The sequence below is a fragment of the Notolepis coatsorum genome, assembly GCF_963971535.1.
Source record: "Notolepis coatsorum genome assembly, chromosome: 17".
Taxonomy (NCBI): domain Eukaryota; kingdom Metazoa; phylum Chordata; class Actinopteri; order Aulopiformes; family Paralepididae; genus Notolepis; species Notolepis coatsorum.
In genome coordinates, this window is record NC_140181.1 from 105797586 (window position 1) to 105822585 (window position 25000).

A 25000-nucleotide genomic window follows, 5' to 3' on the forward strand; every position below is an offset into this window, starting at 1 on the left:
AGATGGTGGGAAAGCCTGTGCTAGGGGCCACATGGGGCTGACAGCGTAACAGACCTCATTACCGGGTGAATTCTCTCCTTCTGCTGCCCGGAGCACATGCTGAAAAAAAACACCAAATTAGATGTGCCAGGGCTCCTGTGGGGGTTCCGCGCAATTCTGGGGGCTGTAATCCAGTTGAGATAAGGCAGGAGTGAATAGATCCAGCCTATAAGCCTGCAGGAACAGAGTTGGGCGGCGGTAGTTTACATAGCTATTATCATCATCCACTGGAGGGCCATCTATCTGCTCTAATGGGCACATCAGATAACCACACCGCACATCACAACCACAGCGCTAAACAAAGACATAGCGGCTCCCGCACATACACAAACACATCCTCACTCACTCACTCACTCACTCACTCACTCACTCACTCACTCACTCACTCACTCACTCACTCACTCACTCACTCACTCACTCACTCACTCACTCACTCACTCACGCACTCACTCAAGCACTCACTCACTCACTCACTCACTCACCCACTCACTCACTCACCCACTCACTCACCTACTCACTCACTCACTCACTCACTCACTCACTCACTCACTCACTCACTCACTCACTCACTCACTCACTCACTCACTCACTCACTCACTCACTCACTCACTCACTACCTCACTCACTCACTACCTCACTACCTCACTCACTCACTCACTCACTACCTCACTCATTCACTACCTCACTCACTCACTCACTCACTCACTACCTCACTCACTACCTCACTCACTCACTCACTCACTCACTCACTCACTCACTCACTCACTCACTCACTCACTCACTACCTCACTCACTCACTACCTCACTACCTCACTCACTCACTCACTCACTACCTCACTCATTCACTACCTCACTCACTCACTCACTCACTCACTCACTACCTCACTCACTACCTCACTCACTCACTCACTCACTCACTCACTCACTCACTCACTCACTCACTCACTCACTCACTCACTCACTCACTCACTCACTCACTCACTCACTCACTCACACATTGTACTGGAAAACGATACCGTCACTCAAAACTAAGAGAGATACCGTGATATGATATAATATTGTCCATATCGGCCAGCCCTGCGGTTTCATCTCGACGACATACACATTCTAAATAGACCCTAAAGCCGCCTTCACACAATCAACTCTAAGGTCACATACTGTACTGTAATAATAATAACTTTGTTTGTATAGCACTTTTCATACAGAAGTTGCAGTTCAAAGTGCTTCACAACAGTGAAAGATACAGGCATAAGCGAGCATAAAAAAGATAGAGAGGTAGCAAGGTAAGCTAAATCACAGTGTTTCACATTAGGATCTAGCGTCCCAATAGGCCTCTCTGTTTACAGTTTCATTCAGTAATATGTTACGATTCACACGTTTAGACGGCATGGTGGTGTGTAGAACCCAGATGCAGACAAGCAGAGGAGGCGGAATGCGGTGGTTGCTCTTTCACAATAACGTGCACTTTATTGTGACACACGGGAGCATAATACGAAAAGAAAACACTTTGAAATGGGGAAAATAAAAGAGAGACCGTAGTCTCAAAAACGAGATAAGCCCAATGATAAACAACTAACAAGCACGACACATGGATCTTGCAGACGGCAAGAGTACACACGTAAAAAACGCAACAGTGAAACAGGAAACAGAAGTAATGACACCACAAACATCTCAACAAACCACAGGCAATGAATACAGACCCTAATTAACGCTAATTAGTACCTGGGATCGTTACAGTAATACAAATTATAAAAATAGTTTAAAATGATTCAGTTTAAAAATAGGCAAAAAATTATGAAATAGAACCGACATACAACAGGGTATTTAACATACAACAGAGCAGTGCATCAGTAAGAAGTAATTACAACAGAGCAGTGCTCTTAAAATTACAGTAAATAGGAGGTAGTGAGATCAAATTAGCATAGAATCGACACATGAATTTGATAGGAAGTGTATAAAAGTAGGTAGGGTAAGAATAGTGCAGGTAAAGTACAATTTGTGTCAGGATATCCCTGATGTTTCATTTAAATGCCTGAGCAAAGTGATTTTGTGGTTTTAAGCTGTCTTTTCAAGATGTCTAGTGACTTGGCTTCCCTGATGTTTTGGGGTAGTTTGTTCCATAGTTTTGGAGCATAGTTGATAAAGGCTGCATTACCGATCCTCTTTTGACTGTTTCTGGGAGCCTCTAGTAGTCCAGCAGCTGATGATCGCAGTGTTCTTGCTGGCCTGTAATTTATTAGAGTGTTGGCGATGTAGCTACAGTAGGTCCCTGTCCATTTACAGCTTTGTGTGTAAGGAGAAGGACCTTGAAGTCAATTCTAAATGTTACAGGAAGCCAGTGTAGAGCAGCTAAGACTGGACTGTAGGCCTATATGCATATATATCTCAGGTCACTGAGTCCAGATGGAACAGTCCAGAGGCTTTTCTCTCTCCTCTTGTGGACAGACTGCGGCACAGAGACCTGAAACACGACCCGTTGCCTTTCACACAGACGCATTGACGCATGAGGTCAAACAGCGCGCTATATACGTGTAACAGATCGAGGCCCAAGCTGCAGGTCGGAGCGCCGAGCGAACACACGGGTACATTGACTACTGAGCTGAACTGATAACGTTACACGTGCACACACATACACACGCACACACGCACACACACACACACGCACACACACACACACGCACACACACACACACACACACACACACCGTATCGTCCACAGATGTATCGGATGAAGCCGGGACTATCATTGAGCCGATATGGGAGCCGTGTTATCATCCAGTCGCCCTCTGCTCTCCTCCATCGCGCCGCCACGCCACAGGGCAGCGTGGTCGGATCGATACCGTCACTCTTCTTGAGCCTCCTCTCCGGTTCTCCTTGTTCTCCTTGAGATGCCGCTCTGTGGGGGAACAAGGTCGTCCATGTCACACGTGTGTCGCGCGTCGCCACCGCGTTGTTCCCTCGGCTGGACTGCGATGCCGCAGAAGGAACTATAGGGGAAATTAAAGTGTTTAAGCGGAACCACGGCGACGACCAATGCGCCGGTCGCTATGGAGACACTAACAAGGAAACGATGTAGGAACGTAGCTTTTCTATGGTAACAGCACAGGAATGGCCGTACCTTTCACCGTACCTTTCTGGAATATATACCACTAGGTGGAATCTCTGATCAATATTTTTTTTTTTATCCACTTTTTCTCTTTTTCTATTTTTCTCCCGTCCCAATTCCACTGTGCCAATTCTTCCCTCCCCTGTCTTGAACGTTGCTCGCATATGCCCCCCACTGGCCGCTTGTAGGGAGGCTAGAAGCCTTGCATCACGTGTCCCCTCCGATACACGAGGAGGCAGCCTGTCACATCTTTTCACCTGCCAGCGCGGACTCATTGGCGAGGTGTAACGTGTGGGAGGCTCACCCCGCCATTTCCTGTCTCTGCTGTGCAGGCGTCCCCCAACCGACCTGTAGGAGTCGCTGTCCACAACGTCCAGATTACCACCCATCGACTTCCACCCGCTAACTCTGCCAATTGAGTTAGTATGACGGCTGGCCTAAGCCGGAGGCAACGCCGACAGCCGGAGTCGAACCCGGTGTCTCTTGCGTTGGTGATGAGTGCAATGTCCGCTGCGCCACCCAGCCGCTGCTAATCTCTGATAAATCTATGTGAAAAAAACACAGGAATACTATGAATCGCCAGTGTTTTGCGTACAAAGAAACCACAAGAATGCTACATGTTTTACTACCATCTGGAGTTGTTAACCCTTTCACTACCACACTAACCGTCTGTAGTGTGGTAGTGAAAGGGTTAACCTTCTGTAGTGTGCTAGTGAAAGGGTTAACCGGCTGTAGTGTGGTCGTGAAAGGGTTAACCTTCTGTAGTGTGGTAGTGAAAGGGTTAACCTTCTGTAGTGTTGTAGTGTACGGGTTAACCTGCTGTTGCGTGCCAGTGAAAGGGTTAACCTTCTGTACTGTCGCAGTTAACCATTTGGTAGTGTGGTAGTGAAAGGGTTAAAATCAGAACGCGATGTGTGGATGTGTGATATCTCAATTAATAATTCTCTCTCTCTCTCTCTCTCTCTCCTCCAGACCTCCCTCCCTCCTCTCTTCAGTACCAGTGTGGTGGGTCAGTGGACTACCTGTGTTCCCCGTGTCTGGGAAAGAAAGCTCCTCCCCCCAGACCATGTCACGACCGGCCCGCCATCAAGCCCCGCCCCCAACCCGCCGCCTCACTCAGATCGCCAGCATCACAGAAACCTCAAGGTAAGCAATGCTGCCGTGCCGTGACCTTTCACCCTTCACCAGGATCATCACTCTGCTATTATTGTGCCTGGTATTGTACAAATGCACATTTTTAGAACATTTTCCAAATCAACTTCACTGCTCTTAAAGGAACACACCAACTTTTTGGGAAATTAGCTTATTTGCCATCTACCCTGGAGTTAGACAAGCAGATACACACCCCTTTCTTCTCTGTGCGTGCAGTAGGTTTAGGGAACAGCCGCACCGTTAGCCTAGCTTAGCGTCATTCACTGGAAGTTGGTGTGCCAGTGTAGCCTAGTTCCCAACAGTCACGAAATACACTCCAAATACAACTCCAAAACTTTCATGTAAACATGTTGTGACCTGTGTATTTACCACATATTTTTATTTACCACGTGGAGATACTTTATTTTTTATTTTAACAGAGATATTTTGAGATATATACTAAAAAAAAAATCCCGAACCACTGCTGCCTGGGGGCAGTGATTTCATCACCTCAAAAGCCCAATTTAAAAACAAAAATTAAGATAACAATTTCCTTCTATCCAGCTGCAAGCTAGCCTAGCTTAGCACAAACTAATGGAACCAGATACAGAACACTAGCCTAGCTTAAACAACTACGGGATAGGTGTTTTTGGCCAAACACTAGGCTAGTTGGTCCGTATCTGCTTCCATTCATTTGTGCTAAACTAGGCTAGCTTTCTGCCGGATAGTTTTCTACTGAACACACAGAGAGGAAATTGGTATCCATGTTCTTGTCTGACTCTGGAGAAGACGGTTTTCCATCTCCTTTCGCATAATGTTGGTGTGTTCCTTTAACAAACAACAATAACTTCACACTCTTTTTTTTTTGATCCACTTTTTCTCCCATTTTTTCTATATTTTCTCCCATCCCAATTTCGTATCATCCAATTCAACCCTCCCCTGTCACGAACGCTGTTTCTTGCCTCCCACAAGCCGGCTGCAATGTGGACTAAGTCATACATAGCACAAGTCCCCTCCGGTACTTGAGGTAACAGCAGTCGCATGTTTTCACCTGCGCAGCTCGATCTCTCAGTGTCGAGGAGTAACGCGTGGGAGGCTCACGCTGCCCCCGACACTTCCTGATTCTACTGCGCAGGCGCACCAACCGACCTGTAGGAGTCGCTGTCCACAACGTTCGATCCCCACCCTTCAGTTTTCCCTCCCCGTAATACGGCCAATGTGTATTACTGCGGACGACCAGCTAAACTGAAAACAATGTGGAGAGCTGGATTCGAACACGCGAATCCTAGCGTCTCCACACTGGTGGCGAGTGCCTTGCCCACTACACCACCTAGCCGCCCTAATAACTTCACACTCTTATGACACTTCACCTTACTTTTAACTCGATATTTTCGATCGATGTGAAAACATCCCTTGTCTGTGATTATAATTCCATGGCTCACCAAGATCAAGCAGCACTGTTGATCTGTCAATCATTTCCTCCACTCTGACAAGCTCCTCCTTCAAACCACGCCTGCACATGTCAGTGGCCTGGCCTCACTCCGTCAGTCTTTCTGTCTCTAGGTCACCTCTGTTAGGACTCAGTCCATCAGAGCAGCCCCTCCCTCCCAAGGCGTTCACAATTGGACACAAGTTCCGTGATTCAAAATATGACTCAAAATGTGTGTCATACTTTCGGGGGCCTTTCGAAGGCACATCACACAATGGACCTGGCCTAGATCTGCTCGCAGCTATTTTAATTCTAACTCTTGGCCCGTAGATAAGAAGATAAATGGCACCTTTATACAAACTCTTCACTTTGACTCGTACTCATAGTATTATTATTATTCAGATTCAATGCCTGTATTTATTGTAACGTATAATATAACTGACAGGTTATCATATTTTTATTAGTGCTGTCAGGCGATTAAAGAAATTAATCTAATTAATTACAGGATTTGTAATTCATTAATCTAATTAATCACATTTTAATCGCATAACCATTTTAGGCATGATATTCTATAATCATATTTCAAATTGCATGTGTCCGGATGGCAGAATTCAGTACTGTATCTACAAAACCTTCTGTTTAATCATCTTCCCTTTATTCATTTGCTTAGATTTTTTCAGGTATGGTCAATTTTAGCATGGTGTTGTTCACAGTTAAAGATAAAACGAATTTAATTGATATTCTCCTTTGGTTCATTACAATTTACTCAAGCCTAGTAACAGACACAGTATTTCTGACACTGGGAATACATTCCCTGAGATCCATAGATGTCCCTATAATCAGGGCGGCTACGTGGCGTAGTGGGCAAGGCGCTCGCCACGAAATCTGGAGACGCTGGGCTCGCCTGTTCGAGCCCCGCTCTCCACATTTGCTTTCAGTTTAGCTGGTCGTCCGTACTAATACACATTGGCCGTATTAGGGGGTGGGAAACTGATGGGTGGGGATCGGGCGTTGTGGACAGCGACTCCTACAGGTCGGTTGGTGCGCCTGCACAGTGGAATCAGGAAGTGTCGGGGGCAGCGTGAGCCTCCCACGCGTTACTCCTCGCCACTGAGAGATCGAGCTGCGCAGGTGAAAAGATGCGACTGCTGTTACCTCAAGTACCGGAGGGGACTTGTGCTATGTATGACTTAGTCCACATTGCAGCCGGCTTGTGGGAGGCAAGAAACAGCGTTCGTGACAGGGGAGGGTTGAATTGGATGATACGAAATTGGGATGGGAGAAAAATATAGAAAAATGGGAGAAAAAGTGGATAAAAAAAAAGATGTCCCTAGAATCAGATACCAAGAACATGCAAATGGACCATATTAAAAAAAAAAGTCTGTAAATGTGTATTCTACGTTCTTATGGAATGAATGAGATACAAAAATAATAATAATAATAATAATAATAATAATTAAATTAAATTAATTTTGAGTTAATTTTCATAACGCGATCATTTGCTGTGTAATTAATTAATCTAATTAACGCGATAAACTGACAGCCCTACTTTTTATATATTCAGATAAAATGTTATTGCCTATATTATTTATGTATTTCTACTATTACCTCCCATCCCCCCTCCCCCATGCTGCTACGACGCTCAGATTTCTCCAAGAGGAACAATAAAGGAATATCTTATCTTCTTATCTTATTTTATCTTGTGCTTAAATAATGGAGATGGGTTTGAATGACCACAGAGGGTATTGATACTAACACCAGGTTTTGAATACACACAACACCGTTTAGTGGAAGCGGTTTGTCCGAAGCGGTTGACATTGTTTACATTGTACACATGAACACTTGACCCCGGCAGTGTCTGGGTGCCGCCATGTTCTCTGAGCGACGCAGAGCCCACCATCATGGTGCGTGACGACTGGAAACTACACTGTGACGTCTCATTTACACACGCAGGCACACACACACACACACACACACACACACATGCACACGCACACGCGCACACACACACACGCGCACACGCACACACACACACACACACACACACACACATAGCAAGAGAGGAAGGAAATGGTGCAACTTCACACAGAGACCCATACCTGCTTCCTGAATTTAACAAAAAGCAAACTCGTTTTCTCAAAAAAAAAAAAGATTATTTCACAAAACACCATATAGATCAGGGGTCAGGAACCTTTTTGACTGGGAGAGCCATAAAAGCCAAATATTTCTAAATATATTTCATTGAGAGCCATATAGTATTTTTAACATATAATAAATTAAATATGTCTTACTTTTAATGCGACTTCTGGTGCTGCATGGTTTTGCTGATGGCCTTGTAATCTGGTTCATACGTGGTGAGGTTGAGCTTCATGCAGGCGTTGAGGCTTCCATCAGTTAGACGTGAGCGTAGGTTGGTCTTAATGTTCCTCATATGTGAGAATGACTGCCCACATGCATACAGTATGTAGAGCCAAACATGGTCAATACTGCAATACTCACGCTGCATTGTGTGGTATGTCACAGGAAGCTCGTTCCAAGTTTTAAGAATCAGCTGGTCTTCAGGTTGAAGATTTTTTATTTCTGTCCACTTGTGTTCCCTCGCCAGCTCTGCTCGCTATATCTTCAGCTACAGATACTATTAGCTGTATCTTCAAAACTAATTTCTGTTTACTTTAAAATGACACAGTATTATTAAGAAATATCACAAGTATTAAAAGATTTTTTTTTTTTTTTTTTTTTTTTTACTCAAAAATTTCTGGGAGCCATTTGCTGTCACCAGAAGAGCCATATATGGCTCGTGAGCCATAGGTTCCCGACCCCTGATATAGATGATTCAGTGTTTAACCCTTTCACTGCCGCACTACCAAAACGGTTAACCCTTTCACTGCGTCAATACACGGAAGGTTAACCCTTTCACTGCCACACGACAGCAGGTTAAAAACCTTTCACTGCCACACTGCAGAAGGTTAACCCTTTATTAACCGTCGGTAGTGTGATGGTAAAGGGTTGACCTTCTGTAGTGTGGCAGTGAAAGGGTTAAGCCGTCCCCGTGTGGTCGGTTCTTTAGCGCCGTGTGTTTACAGACAGCACTGACGACGTGTCTCTGTCGTCGTCTGAGTATTTCTTTCGTCTGACTTTGCAAAACACAGTGACCCACACACACACACACACACACACACACACACACACACACACACACACAGCATCCTGTTCTGAAACCAGGAAGCTGCTCGGTGTCTCTCTCTCTCTCTGCTCCGCTACGCGCTCTGATCCACAGACGTCGACCCACTAAATCAGGAGCTTGTTCCTTTGGACTCACCGCACGTTGTGAGGAGGTACGACTCGGACACAGACATGGAGGTCTTCTCCCTCGGACCTCTGCAGCACAGATGACTTGACTTGAGGATTATTGGCACTCATCTCTCTCTCTTCTGTCTCTCTCTCTCTCTCTCTCTTCTGTCTCTCTCTCTCTCTCTGTCTCTCTGGTCTCGTGCCCCCGCCCTCGCAGTGCCACCTAAACCTTCCCACCTGCTGGCCCTCGGACAAGATAAGCAGCCCAAGCGGATCCCCCCGGCCCCCCGCAGACCCCTGCCGGCGCCGCCCCCTCCCCCCAAACCCAAGCCCAGCCAGCCCCCCCCTGGCCCCCCGGGCCCGGCGCCCCAGAAGGTGGGGCTGCTCATCGAGAGGTTCGAGAACTCCAGGTAGGTCGTCATCATCATCACAGTGGGACCTTCCACCTGTTCCTCTGGCTCAGCTTAACCCTTTCACTACCACACTACAGAAGGTTAACCTTTCACTACCACACTACAGTCTGTAGTGTGGTAGTGAAAGGCATAACCTTCTGTAGTGTGGTAGTGAAGGGTTAACCTTCTGTAGTATGGCAGTGAAAGGGTTAACCGTCTGTAGTGTGGTAGTGAAAGGTTAACCTTCTGTAGTGTGCCAGTGAAAGGGTTAACCGTCTGTAGTGTGGTAGTGAAAGGGTTAACCTTCTGTAGTGTGGTAGTTAAAGAGTTAAACTTCTGTAGTGTGGTAGTGAAAGAGTTAAACTTCTGTATTGTCGCAGTGAAAGGCTTAACCAGATGAATGTCTTGTTACGTAAGGATTCAAGGTGTGTGTGTGTGCATGTGTGTGCCTGCGTGTGTGCATGTGTGTGCCTGCGTGTGTGCGTGCGTGTGCGTGTGTGCGTGCGTGCGTGCGTGTGTGTGTGTGTGTGTGTGTGTGTGTGTGAGTGTGTGTGTGTGTACGTGCGTGTGTGTGTGTGTGTGTGTGTGTGTGTGTGTGTGTGTGTGTGTGTGTGAGTGTGTGTGTACGTACGTGTGTGTGTGTGTGTGTGTGTGTGTGTGTGTACGTACGTGCGTGTGTGTGTGTGTGTGTGTGTGTGTGTGTGTGTGTGTGTGTGCGAGTGTGTGTGTGAGTGTGTGGATGTAACTGTACACGATAGGGAGAGAAGTCGACAGGTTCACATGATTCATTCATTCATTATTAGGAGTGAAGATTTACGAGCTTGTTGTGGATCATTCTTGTTGGGTTCTGTGGCTTAAAATTCAACGTGCAGTGAGAAAACAATGAGAAAACAATGAGAAAACAATGAGAAAACAATGAGAAAACTAAAAGAACAACCTGTTCACTAAACTGCATTTCATTGTTTTGTATAGCATGTACAGTATATAAAGCTACAGTATATCCGCGGCTCATCTTAATGTACATATTAGCAGCAGTCAATACAGTCTGTCATGTAGTTCTATGTCTCGAGTGACAGTGAGTCTCCCCCCCCCCCCCCCCCCCCCTCCCCCGCAGGGCTCCTATCCTGGGTATCGTTCCAAGGACCCAGTTGCACCTGTGTCTGAGAATGGACCCCACATCTGAGAGCGCTCCCCCCCCCCCTGGCCCCGAGCCCGCGGGGCCCGCAGCAGTAGGGACAGCAGGGCTCTCCAGGGACTCGTCTCCTGTGGACAACAAACTTGCACTTAGCGTCTCGGCGGAGCGGACGGACGAGGGGACGGAACTACTGTCCTCCCGTCTCTCCTCGCTCCGCGTCGACGGCCCCGACGATTGTGGCCCGCTGGACGACTGCGCGGAGGACGACGTGGGTTGCCTCGACGACGCGGAGAGGGAGGAGGAGGAGGAGGGGTCGTCCCACGAGCTCCGGGGGGGTGAGAACCCGGAGGACTCCTCGTCGGAGCCCGGCGGCGGCACAGGCGGCGGGGGGAAGATCCCCAACAGAGACAGCGGCATCGACAGCCCGTCGTGCACCGCGGAGGGCGAGGTGTTCCCCAACGAGGACGCCATCGACGAGGAGGACCGCTACGACAGCGTGACGGAGACGGAGAGCGGGTCCTGCTGCGTGGCCCTTGGCAACAAGCGGGACTCGACGCAGGACGAGGACAGTGACCTGGACGAGGGGAGCAGCGGGGAGGTGGAGGGAGGGGGAGACAAGACGGACTGCGGAGCTCCGGCAGGAGACAAGACGCCGGACTCCTACAGAGTGAGTTATAATCATACTATATAAAAAAGTGTGTAGAATAAGTGAAAAAGAGGTATTGTGCATACCTGTATAGAACCCCTATGTAGAACCCCTAAATTGTGATGGATCACGGTTTATGTGGGTTTTATTTTAGTTTATTCTAAGGTGCTTTGGCTTTATTTTGTCTTTCTGTGAGGGACGTGTCAATACTTTTACCAACGGATTTCCAGTTCCGCGTGCGCGTTCTGCGATCTGATTGGCCACTGACGTTTCTGGTCGTGTGTGACATGTGCGGCCAATCGTGTGACGCCTGTTTCTTTCGCCGGTTAAGCTTAGGCGACTCTTTCGAAGTTGGTTAAGGTTAGAGTTTGTCTTAGAGCAGGGCGATAGAACGCCCGCCCTGATTCCAAACTCTAACCTTAACCAACTTCGAAAGAGTCGCCTAAGCTTAACCAGTGATAAACTAGGCGTTAGGTAGTTTGCTGCTGTTCGAGGCGGAAATGGGCAAAGACACAGGCGTCACGCGATTGGACGCACATGTCACATGACCAGAAACGTCAGTGGCCAATCAGATCGCACCAGAAACGTCAGTGGCCAATCAGATCGCAGAACGCAGAACTGGAAATCCGTTGGTAAAAAAATAGACGCGTGAGGGACAGCTGTCTATTTCGTCTTTCTGTGAGGGACAGCTGTCAATCACTGGCCTCTGCAGTTAATTGCCATGCGGCATGGCAGGTTTGTGGGGCTTGATTGCCACCTGATTGGTGTCAGGTGTGCAGTGCCTTTAAGTAGCTTGGTTGACTGTGTTCGGATGCTTGTTGTCCATTTCATGTTTTTCCCTCAACAGTAGAGGAGTCTCCCAATCTAGGGTTTTCTCTGTCTTTAGTGCTATTGTTTTTCTTGGTGTTTTCAACTGCTAGACAGTGGTGGTTATTTTGGGTGTTTCCCCCAGTTATTTTATACTGGTGTTTTGTGTTTCCTACAGTTTTTATCTTTATTTATTTTATTCTTGTGTGTCCCCCCCCCCCCCCCCCCTTCTCTCATCGCAGCGATTCCAGTGGTTACCCCTCTGGGTAACTCTTTAAGATTCCCCTTTTTTAATTTATGTTTTTGGTAGATTTTAATTTTTGTTTGTACTACCGGGCAGTCCGGTAGAGAGAGAGAGAGAGAGAGAGAGAGAGGAAGAACGGGACACAGAGCGGGGGGGAGACATTCGGCAAAGGATGCTGGGTCCGGTAATTGAACCCGGGTCGGCTGCTTTGCGACGCAGCGCGTTACATGGGTCGCCACTTGGGCGCCCAAGATACCCCTTTTTGTGTGTGTCTGCGTGTGTGTCTTACACCCCCCCCCCCAATCCTGACATATATGAATCGATGAACCCTTATGTAGAACCCCTATATAGAACCCTTATGTGGAACCCCTATATAGAACACCTATATAGAACACCTATAAAGAACCCTTATGTAGAACCCCTATATAGAACCCTTATGTGGAACCCCTATATAGAACCCTTATGTAGAACCCCTATATAGAACCCTTATGTGGAACCCCTATATAGAACACCTATATAGAACACCTATAAAGAAGCCTTATGTAGAACCCCTATAAAGAACCCTTATGTGGAACCCCTATATAGAACACCGATATAGAACCCCTATATAGAACCCTTATGTGGAACCCCTATATAGAACCCTTATGTGGAACCCCTATATAGAACACTTATAAAGAACCCTTATGTAGAACCCATATATAGAACCCTTATGTGGAACCCCTATATAGAACACCTATAAAGAACCCTTATGTAGAACCCCTATAAAGAACCCTTATGTGGAACCCCTATATAGAACCCCTATATAGAACACCTATAAATAACCCCTATATAGAACCCCTATATAGAACCCTTATGTGGAACCCCTATATAGAACCCTTATGTGGAACCCCTATATAGAACACCTATAAAGAACCCTTATGTAGAACCCATATATAGAACCCTTATGTGGAACCCCTATATAGAACACCTATAAAGAACCCTTATGTAGAACCCCTATAAAGAACCCTTATGTGGAACCCCTATATAGAACCCCTATATAGAACACCTATAAAGAACCCTTATGTAGAACCCCTATAAAGAACTCTTATGTGGAACCCCTATATAGAACATCCCGCTATTATGTAGGCCGGGTTCTCTGGAGGAAATGGAGTGAGACACAAAGAGAACAACACTACTGAGAAGTCACCTCCCACTAACCTGTATTCACAGCCTTCACTTTACTATGTATGTTACTATGTGTGTGTGTGTGTGTGTGGTGGTTGCAAACGACTTTGCTGCATCTAAAACTATAACAACACTGTTGTGTACAAAAAATATATATAATAATAATAATAATAATAATAGGGCGGCTGGGTGGCGCAGTGGACATTGCGCTTGTCACCAACGCAAGAGACACCGGGTCCGACTCCGGCTGTCGGCGTTGCCTCCGGCTTGGGCCGGACGTGATACTAACTCAATTGGCAGAGTTAGCGGGTGGAAGTCGATGGGTGGTAATCTGGACGTTGTGGACAGCGACTCCTACAGGTGGGTTGGGGGACGCCTGCACAGCAGAGACAGGAAATGGCGGGGGTAGTGTGAGCCTCCCACGCGTTACTCCTCGCCAATGAGAGTCCGTGCTGGCAGGTGAAAAGATGTGACAGGCTGCCTCCTCGTGTACCGGAGGGGACACGTGATGCAAGGCTTCTATCCTCCCTACAACCTGCCAGTGGGGGGCATATTTGAGCAACGTTCAAGACAGGGGAGGGGAGAATTGGCACAGCGAAATTGGGATGGGAGAAAAAAGAGGAGAAAAAGTGGATAATTTTTTTTTATAATAATAATAAATAAGATGTGCTTGGAGCTGAAAGCAGAGCTTCTGACGAAGGAGCACAGAGACACAGAGACACAGAGACACAGAGACACAGAGACACTGAGACACTGAGACACAGAGACACTGAGACACTGAGAGACACAGAGACACACAGAGACACACAGAGACACAGAGAGAGACAGAGACACAGAGACACAGACACACAGAGACACAGAGACACAGAGAGAGACAGAGACACAGAGACACACAGAGACACAGAGACACAGACACACAGACACACAGAGACACAGAGAGAGACACAGAGACACATAGAGACACAGAGAGACACAGAGACACACAGACACACAGACACACAGAGACACAGAGACACACAGAGACACAGAGAGACAGACACACAGAGACACAGAGAGAGACACAGAGAGACACAGATACACAGAGACACAGACACACAGAGACACAGAGACACAGACACACAGAGACACAGAGAGAGACACAGAGACACAGCGACACTGAGAGACACAGAGACACAGAGAGAGACACAGAGAGAGACACAGAGAGAGACAGAGACACAGAGAGAGAGAGACACACAGAGACACAGAGACAGATAGACACACAGACACACAGAGACACAGAGAGAGAGACAGAGACACAGAGAGAGAGACAGAGACACAGAGACACAGAGAGACACAGAGACACAGAGACACAGATAGAGAGACAGAGACACAGAGACACAGAGAGACACAGAGACACAGAGAGAGAGACAGAGACACAGAGAGACACAGAGAGAGAGACAGAGACACAGAGACACTGAGAGACACATAGACACAGAGAGACACAGAGACACAGAGAGACACAGACACACAGAGACACAGAGAGACACAGAGAGACACAGAGACACAGAGAGACACTGAGAGACACAGAGACAGTTAGACACACAGACACACAGACACACAGAGACACAGACACACAGAGACACAGAGACACAGAGACACACACAGACACACAGACACACAGACACACAGACACACAGACACACAGAGACACAGAGACACAGACACACACAGACACACAGACACACAGACACACAGAGACACAGAGACACAGATCTGAGGTCAGCTCCTCTGCGCCCCTTGACTCGGAGACTCGTGACAGTAAACAGCTCACAGACCTCCTCACAGGCGGATATACGGCGCCTGACAACCCTGTCCCTTATTATTACACAAAAAAAACAACACTGGGTTAAAGTCTGAAATGATACCAGCCTAACACTGAGACGGAGGTTCTGTTTGTGATGAGGAGGAGAGAGAGAGGGCGGCGTGTCCGTCAGGGAGGGGGTGTAATTATATCACTGAGGCTGAAACAGGGCAGAGTTGTTTATCTGGCGGTCGTCACATGTTGCTGCGTAGAGGTGTATCAGCCGTATCAGTGTCAGAGCTGTCGTGGTGTCCTCCATCCATAACCACGGGGGGGGGGGGGGGGGGGTTATCAGCACTTTTGATGGATTTGTGGACACATCAGTGGAGTACTAAACTACACTGAATGTGGAGTACTAAACTAGAGTACTAAACGTGCACATGCAGTACTAAACTAGAGTACTGTTAGATCCTGATCAATCTGGCCAGTATCACGTCTTCGTCTGTTTGGCTCTCCATCCAATTCCTCTGCGGTGTGTCATTTTAATGGTCCTGACGTCTCCTATACTGGCTGATAAGATCCTTATCTCTCCCCGTTAGTACTATCCGCAAACCATAATAATTCTCCACCTCCGTAAGAATTCGACACTTCGACACAGCGTAATACCTTATGAGGAAAAGCGTTGTTTATTTCTATAAACAGAAATCTCAGCTCAGATGTTAACAGATTGTATTGTCCTTGAAGAGTCTATTCTAATGATCTTTCGGTGTGTTCAGTCTATCTAATGATCTTTCAGTCCAGTCGATTGTCCCTCTGCTATTCAGTCCAACAGTGGTCAGGCCTGTTCGTTAGCCAAGACCATCCTCGTGGTAGCCGAAGCTAATGATGATGTGTCATTCTTCCTCCCCCCCCCCCCCTCCCCTCTGTGATGAGAGGAGAGAGTATCTTGGTCTCTTCCCTCCTGTGGGATTCGTTTCTTTGGTCTGCCTCACCCCCGGAAACACTGTTCGACTTATAGATCTTCGTCATAGCAACGATATCCCCGCCCCTCTCCTGGTTGTCAGGCGACGCGCTGTCATGACAACCGCGTTTAACCTTTACACACATTTCAAAACGTTTCATTCACTGTCAAAACCTCCATCGCGCTCTGCCTCTGTGGCCCCTTATCTTTGTTTTGTCTTCGATCGGAATTCAAAACAAACACCCTGCTCAGTGTGGTGCTCACTCGCTCTGAACCAACCTCTGCTAAGCCAAACACAATTCTGCCCTCTCTGACCTGGCACCGTTAGATGCTACCATCTTCCCCCAATCTATACATCACATACATTGAAAAAGCACCCCAAATCCCTCAGTACTAAACGTGGAGTACTAAACTACACTAAACTAGAGTACTAAGCGTGCACATGGAGTACTAAACGTGCACATGGGTCTGTGTTCGTGGCCTCCGTGCGCACGTGCCACCGGCCTGCTTGCGATGCATGACCCAGACAACTATTGCAAAACCTCCTATTGTCACAACAACCGCCTTCTCCACGTCCGTCCCCTCGCTCTGAGGTCTGCTCAGTGTCCCTGTCTCCGCGTCCGTCCCCTCGCTCTGAGGTCTGCTCAGTGTCCCTGTCAGAGGTGGAATGTAGAGCACAGTGACACCCTCCCTCCCGTGAATCTGACCGGAGCTCTTGCAGAATGGCGTCTCCGGGATGTCGAAACAGGAGAATCGGCACATCTCTTCAGTTTCACCACATTAGCGAAAATAGGTTTCATAAAAGCGCCAATTGAACTGGAAAACGGTGACAAATATAGATCACTGTAAACACCGGCAGAACAACATGTAACTGTGTCTGTCGACCGCTGACTGCTGCTGCTGCTGCTTTGAAATGATGTCGGTTTGGCCTAGTTGGCTTTGGTTTTAAGACATCAAAAGGAAGGGAGATGAATGGGCAACGAGAGTGATGAAGAGGTTGAATAGGCTGACAGACGGAACCAGGATTCACATGAAAGACCACTCGGATCCCTGTTACGTCATTGTGTATTTCCGTGGATAAGGTTTGAGTCCACTGTAGTTGTCGTTCTTAGGGGAGCGCTTGATTCAACAGTCTGCCCATAATGCCCTGCCAACACACAGTGCCACGTCACGAGTGTGTGTAAACTAACAGCCCCGCTTCTCCTGCAGACAGAGAGAGGAGAGATAGTTCACAACATTTAAATTCCTCTGGAAAAAAACTCCATATCAATAGCCGAACCGAAAACATTGGAGCTTATCAATACTCCGGTTTTTTCTTCTAATTTAGTACCGGTTCCCGTTTAGAACCGGGTTTCGGGGGGCATCCCTACACGTGGGGCTACGGTAAAGACATCCTGGGTCGAGGCCCAGCGACCGTTCAGACAAACTGTCAAATGTCACACAATTGTATAAACGACTCCTGTGCATCGAAGAGAAAAACCAACCGAGAGTTTAGTAATTGGAGAAACACCGGAACAACAACAACAATATCACTTTGTGTTTTCTTCTGGTATTTATTTTAAAGACAAAAAAAACGAAAAACTATTGTCTCCCTTGTTCCAAGATTCAAGATTCAAGAGTTGTATTCATCACATACATACCAAGACATACAGTGCAATGCAGTTGGCCATGCCCGCTACGATTGTGCAATAAAACAATAGTAATACTAGTAATAATAACAAAAAGATAATATACATGGTAAATAGACATGTTAATAAATTGCTTAAAGGCACTGGATCCTATGTACATTCCTATATAATGTGCAGTTTTTCTTCTATGTCCCTATGCTATACTTGCTGTTACTAACTATACAACTACTACTACTACTACTACTACTACTACTACTGTATAAACAAGTTCCTGTACTATAGTCAAGCCCAGCTCTTATCTGTTACATGCTATTATTGTCAGCAGCTTTTTTAATTCTTTTTTACTTCCTCCTCAGCTTTGTTATTATGAGGTATAACACACTCTGTACAAAACCTTCACGCACATTTTTTGTTTATTCCTTTCATGTTTTACATATATATATATGTTTTTTTTTAAACTTTTTTTTTTTTAGCGTTTATCGCTTTTTCTGGTCAAGCATGACCGACAGAAACAGGTTGAATGGGATGTAGAGTAGGGGAAGACACTCTGAGAAAATACGGCGGGTCCGGGAATCGAACTCGTGTCCCCCAGATCCGTGACGAGCACGGTTTTCCCTGACGCAGAAATAGCGCCGAGATATGCGGTGAGCTACGGGAGCTCCCCGGCCATGCCTGCTTTGATTGTGCAATAATACTAAATCATAAAATAGACATAATAAACAGGTAATAAAATAGACATAAAATAGGCATGATAAAATAGACATGCTAAAGTCCTGAGATAGTGCAATACAATGTTAGCTACGGATTAAGGCACTGGGTCCTATGTGTACACTACTATACAAACAGTTTTTACTCTATATCCCTATGCTATACTTGCTATTTCTAAACTATACTATACAAGAACCACATCGGTTATTTCCTTAAAGTGACCTTTATTTTCCTCGTTCCTTTTAAAGTGTCCTTTCCATTTTGTTTAAAGTGACCGTTTGTGTGTGAGCGAATGCAGCATGCGTGTTGTGTGTGTGTGTGTATGTGTGTGTTCATGTGTACTTGTGTGTGGAGAGTTCAGTGTTTAGTGATCTGATGGCCTGGGGGAAGAAGCTGAGCCTTAGTCTTAGATCTCCGCTTTCCTATGTTTCCTGATCTTATTGTTTCCCTGTTTGGTTTCTAAATGTACGCTGTGCGGTGTCCGTCTCTCTCCTCAGAGACTCAGCAGCAGCCATCACCCCAGTCATCACACACATAATAAACCTCTCCATAAAACAGGGACACGTCCCCAAGGACTTCAAAATTGCGAGAGTAACACCCCTGCACAAAAAGGGCAGCAAATTAGACCCGGGTAACTACCGCCCTGTTTCTATCCTTACATCCATCTCGAAAGTCATGGAAAAAATAGTATATGAACAGATCGAAAAGTACCTCGCGGAAAAAAATCTAATCTACGAATTCCAATCTGGCTTCAGAACATCCCACTCCACTGACACATGCCTTCTCTACTTGAACGACCACATCAAACAAGAGGTGGACGCGGGCAAATACTGCGGCATGGTCATGCTGGACCTACAAAAGGCCTTCGACACTGTCAATCACACCATTCTGATTGACAAGCTAAAAGCAATTGGTTTTGATAGTTTATCAGTGAGCTGGATACAATCCTACCTGGAGGGGAGGGAACAGATGGTGGAAGTAAACGGTACCCTATCCCCCCCCTCACAGTGAGCTGTGGTGTTCCACAAGGAAGCATACTAGGACCGCTACTATTCCTAATTTATGCAAATGACATGTCGTCAGCTTGTGACTGCAACTTGTTCCTGTTTGCGGACGACTCAGCCCTGCTGGTCTCTGACAAGAACAAGTTACAGGTTGAAAAAGCCCTCAGCTCGGAACTAGGCAAAATCTGCATATGGCTCGCCGACAACAAACTATCATTACACATGGGCAAAACAGAGTCCATTCTCGTCGGTTCAAATAACAAACTCAGCAAGACCGACGGCTTCTCGGTTGCAGTGGGTGACAATATTATCACAAGGAAAGATGAAATTACCTACCTGGGTTCCATCCTAGAGGCTAATCTTTCCTGTGACAAAATGGCATCCAATGTAATAAAAAAAGTCAACCAACGAACGCGATTCTTGTACCGGATCTCCTCTCTGGTAAACAAGAATACCCTGAAGACTCTAGCAGGAGCACTCATTCAAGGGTACTACGACTATGCTTGCACCTCATGGTACCAAAGCACCTCAAAGGCACTAAAAAACTAATTACAAACATCTCAAAACAAGCTAGTCAGACTACTGCTTGACCTAACTCCTAGAACCCACCTCACCCCTGCCCACTTTGACAACCTAGGATGGCTTAGAGTAGACGACAGAGTACAGCAACTTGCAATGGGCCTGGTCTACAAGATACACTACGCGACCAAGGTACCCATGTACATGTCAAAATACTTCCCAAAGGTCAGTGAATACCACGATCACAACACCAGAGGGAGCTCCACAAATCATGTAAAACCCAGATTCGGCTCAAACAAGGGACTAAACACGTTTCGCAATTATGCCACATCAATGTGGAACGCCCTACCCAAAGCTGTAAAGGAATGTGGATCACTACCCACTTTCAAAAACACTCTCAAAAAACACCTACGTGAGACTGCAATTAGAAACTGGCCCCTACAAATGTCCTAACCTAGTTGTACAGTAAATGACCAAGTAAGGCTTTGTCAGTATTCCAATGTACAGTGTAAAATGTGTGTGTGTCCCCTACCCAACCCCCCCCACCTCCAATGTACAGCCCTCACCCAACCCACCCAACCCCACCCCACCCACCCAACCTCCTCCAATGTACAGTTTCTACGCCAAATGTATATACACTCTTTTTCTGGACACTTTTGTATCACAAACAGTACTGTATTTGCAAATCTGATATGTCATAAATGTATAGATGTAGCAGTACTGTCTATCTGTATGTCATGTATGTCATATATGTTATGATGAATTGAAAATGGGGGACCCTGATGTAAACAAGACGAAAGTCTTTCTCTGGTCTGCATCCCCTTAACAATTGTATGTATTGAGCTGTACTGTACTGTACCCATTCTGCAATCTGTTAATAAACTTTTCAATCAATCAATCAATCTCCCACAGTGCTCAGAGGCTCAGAAACTACTAAACATCGCCAGAGAGCTTCTCCACACTGAAGAGGCCTATGTGAAGAGACTCAACCTCCTCGACCAGGTAACCTTCAATAATAATAATAATAATAATAATAATAATAATAATAATAATAATAATTTCTTCAATTTATATAGTGCCTTTCATGGAACCCAAGGCACTTAACAGAAGAGGGGGACAAATTAAGGGGAAGGACATCAGAGGGACATATACCTCTATCATATAAAGAGGGAGACAAATTAAGGGGAAGGACATCAGAGGGACATATACCTCTATAGTATAAAGAGGGAGACAAACTAAGGGGAAGGACATCAGAGGGACATATACCTCTATAGTATAAAGATGGAGACAAACTAAGAGGAAGGACATCAGAGGGACATATACCTCTATAGTATAAAGAGGGAGACAAACTAAGAGGAAGGACATCAGAGGGACATATACCTCTATAGTATAAAGAGGGAGACAAACTAAGAGGAAGGACATCAGAGGGACATATACCTCTATAGTATAAAGAGGGAGACAAACTAAGGGGAAGGACATCAGAGGGACATATACCTCTATAGTATAAAGAGGGAGACACACTAACAGGAAGGACATTAGAGGGACATATACCTCTATAGTATAAAGAGGGAGACAAACTAAGGGGAAGGACATCAGAGGGACATATACCTCTATAGTATAAAGAGGGAGACAAACTAAGGGGAAGGACATCAGAGGGACATATACCTCTATAGTATAAAGAGGGAGACAAACTAAGGGGAAGGACATCAGAGGGACATATACCTCTATAGTATAAAGAGGGAGACAAACTAAGGGGAAGGACATCAGAGGGACAGTTGGGTAAAGGAGGGAAGTCAGGCAGAGTCGTTAAACATTTGGTGAAGAGGTGAGATGACATGTCGTCAGCTTGTGACTGCAACTTGTTCCTGTTTGCGTGGGTGGGTGGGAGGGAAATATACATACGGCGGGGAGGGAATATATACATGCGGTGGGGAGGAGACTGTCTATTAGGAGGTGGTGGGGGGTTTGGGCATTTACGGTGGCCAGTTTCGAATTGCAGCCTCCCGTAGGTGCTCTTTAAGAGCGGTTTTGAATGTGGGTAGGGATTCACATTCCTTTACAGCTTTGGGTAGGGCGTTCCACATTGTTGTGGCATAATTGCGAAACGTGTTTAGTCCCTTGTTTGAGCCGAATCTGGGTTTAACATGATTTGTTGAGCTTCCTCTGGTGTAGTGGTTGTGGTATTCACTGACCTTTGGGAAGTATTTTGACATGTACATGGGTACCTTAGTCGTATAGTGTATCTTGTAGACCAGGCCCATTGCAAGTTGCTGTACTCTGTCGTCTACTCTAAGCCATCCTAGGTTGTCAAAGTGGGCAGGGGTGAGGTGGGTTCTGGGGTTCAGGTCAAGTAGTAGTCTGACCAGTTTGTTTTGTGATGTTTGTAATTTTGTTTTAAGCGCCTTTGAGGTGCTTTGGTACCATGAGGTGCACGCATAGTCATAGTACCCTTGAATGAGTGCTCCTGCCAGAGTCTTCAGGGTATTCTTGTTTACCAGAGAGGAGATCCGGTACAAGAATCTAGTTCGTTGGTTGACTTTTTTTATTACATTGGATGCCATTTTGTCACAGGAAAGATTAGCCTCTAGGATGGAACCCAGGTAGGAAATTTCATCTTTCCTTGTGACAATATTGTCACCCACTGTAACTGAGAAGCCGTTGGTCTTGCTGAGTTTGTTATTTGAACCGAAGAGAATGGACTCTGTTTTGCCCATGTGTAATGATAGTTTGTTATCAGCGAGCCATATGCAGATTTTGCCTAGTTCCGAGCTGAGGGTTTTTTCAACCTGCAACTTGTTCTTGTCAGAGACCAGCAGGGCTGAGTCGTCCGCAAACAGGAACAAGTTGCAGTCACAGGCTGACGACATGTCATTTGCATAAATTAGGAAGAGTAGCTTCCTAATCACTATCACTAGAGACATCACTCTCTAAAAATGTAATCTACCTACCTCAGTTGTAAAAAATTTGTCCAAACTTCAAATGATTTATTATCATTATTATTTAATTATTTATATTATTTGTTAATATATATATATATATATATATATATATATATATATATACACACATATATTAAACATTTTAATAATGTTTTACAAAATAACAAGTATAAAACGATTAAACAAGACAATATAAATAATTACAATCAGAATCAGAATCAGAATCCGTAACCAGTAACCACACTTGCAACCGTTTGGGCTTGCCATTGCCCCGACTGCTTTGTTGTTGTTGAATCAAGTAAAACCCTAGGTAAGCGTGTATTGTGCGCGTGAATGCTGACGTGAACGTGCGGCACACTTCATAGGTTTAGTTTTGCGGTAAACATGCATTACCAAAATGTGGCAGCGGTGGATCTCACGTGAGTCGGTACTCGGCAGTACCGACGTGATTGGGTCGATCCGGCCTCTGCCCCACATCTCCCTGTCCTAAGTGTGCCAGTGGTGGCGTTAGTGGTTTTGATCAGGGCTAAAGCTGGATTAACACTGGCACCGCGATCCACTGAACAACAGCACTGGATTAATCAGCATGAGGATGACGTGTGAAGAGAGGTGTTAATGCCCGTGCACACACCACATGCACACACCACCACATGCACACTCGTCTGTGTGCACGTCCGGACTTTGGTACATATCCGCGCGTACTTGAGTATGTTTGGGTTGGTTCCAGCCTCTCGTGGTATTCCCTCGGTGCTAACCGCGTAACGCCTGCATTAAAGACAGCCTGCAGGCCCATGACTCCTAGTAGGAGAGTATTTCAGGAACATGGTTTGTGTCGGCTACTGATGATCACTAGATGTTTGAATGAATGCATTAGTGTATTTTAAAACGATGTGGAAAACACTTAAAGGAACACGGCAACTTGTGTAAAACCTGTGTATTTACCACGTCACCTCAAAAGCCCTGTTGTTTTTTGAAAAACAGGGCTTTTGCGGTGTTGAAATCACTGCGCCCAGGCAGCAGTGGTTCGGCAAATTTTATTTTTAGTATATATCTGCTTAGAAAACGAAAATGTCTAATTATAATTATATTTTTTTTACATGGTGGTACACAGGTCACAACATGTTTACAGGAAAGTTTTGGAGTTGTATTTGGAGTGTATTTCGTGACTGTTGGGAACTAGGCTACACTGGCACACCTACTTCCAGTGAATGACGCTAAGCTAGGCTAACGGTGCGGCTGTTCCCTAAGCCTAATGCACGCACAGAGAAGAAAGGGGTGTGTATCTGCTCGTCTAACTCCAGGGTAGACGGCAAATAAGCGAATTTCCCAAAAAGTTGGCGTGTTCCTTAAAGTCAAGCATGTGATTGGGTGGGTGTAGCAGCCACAAGTCAGGCTAGAGAGGTAAACTAACAAGGAGGTTAGTGTTTCATAAATCCTGCTTGTTAGAATACTCCCCCTTGGTCACCTGCTACTTCACCTCTCACTTCCAACTAGCTGCGCTTGACTTGAACAGGAAGGAGGGCTGCGGCGTCTTTGTAGTGTGAATCCAGTGTTTTAGAAGGTGCTCTTTGGATATAGGGGAGCCAGTTGAAAAAACAAAGACGTTTCAGGCACTCTTCATATATGAAAAACCTTTAATAAGTCGCTTAGTTCATATCAGAACAATAAAAACATGTTTCGCGGCCTCTCTATTGGCCTTCCTCAGGGCATAGAAACAAACAAATGAGTGAACTGAGCTATATTCTAAACTAAAGGATTCTGTGCTAATTACTCTATCGAGCTCAAGCGTGAGCACTTAGTCGGCCTGAGGTCTAGCTGCGCTTGACCTCGTCGTTGTGCTCCACACACTATTATCTCTACTCTCTGACCTCTTTCTGCTCCAGCCTGACAGCCTACATCACCGTCGGCCCCTCCCCTTTATCAAACATGTACAGCCTACATCACCGTCGGCCCCTCCCCTTTATCAAACATGTACAGCCTACATCACCGTCGGCCCCTCCCCTTTATCAAACCACGTACAGCCTACATCACCGTCGGCCCCTCCCCTTTATCAAACCACGTACAGCCTACATCACCA

General features: G+C 46.0%; 1 protein-coding gene across 1 annotated transcript in view; it reads left to right on the top strand.

The window, feature by feature from the left end:
* Positions 1-1627: 1627 nt before the first annotated feature.
* fgd (faciogenital dysplasia) overlaps positions 1628-25000 on the top strand; it is a gene marked incomplete at both ends in the record, with an annotated part of 48283 nt that continues 24910 nt past the window's right edge. Inside the window, 5 exons of the mRNA XM_084333615.1 lie at positions 1628-1649; positions 4118-4291; positions 9214-9406; positions 10503-11190; positions 20897-20986. Coding sequence (XP_084189741.1) covers positions 1628-1649; positions 4118-4291; positions 9214-9406; positions 10503-11190; positions 20897-20986 — 1167 coding nt within the window. The remainder of the gene's footprint in view (positions 1650-4117; positions 4292-9213; positions 9407-10502; positions 11191-20896; positions 20987-25000) is intronic.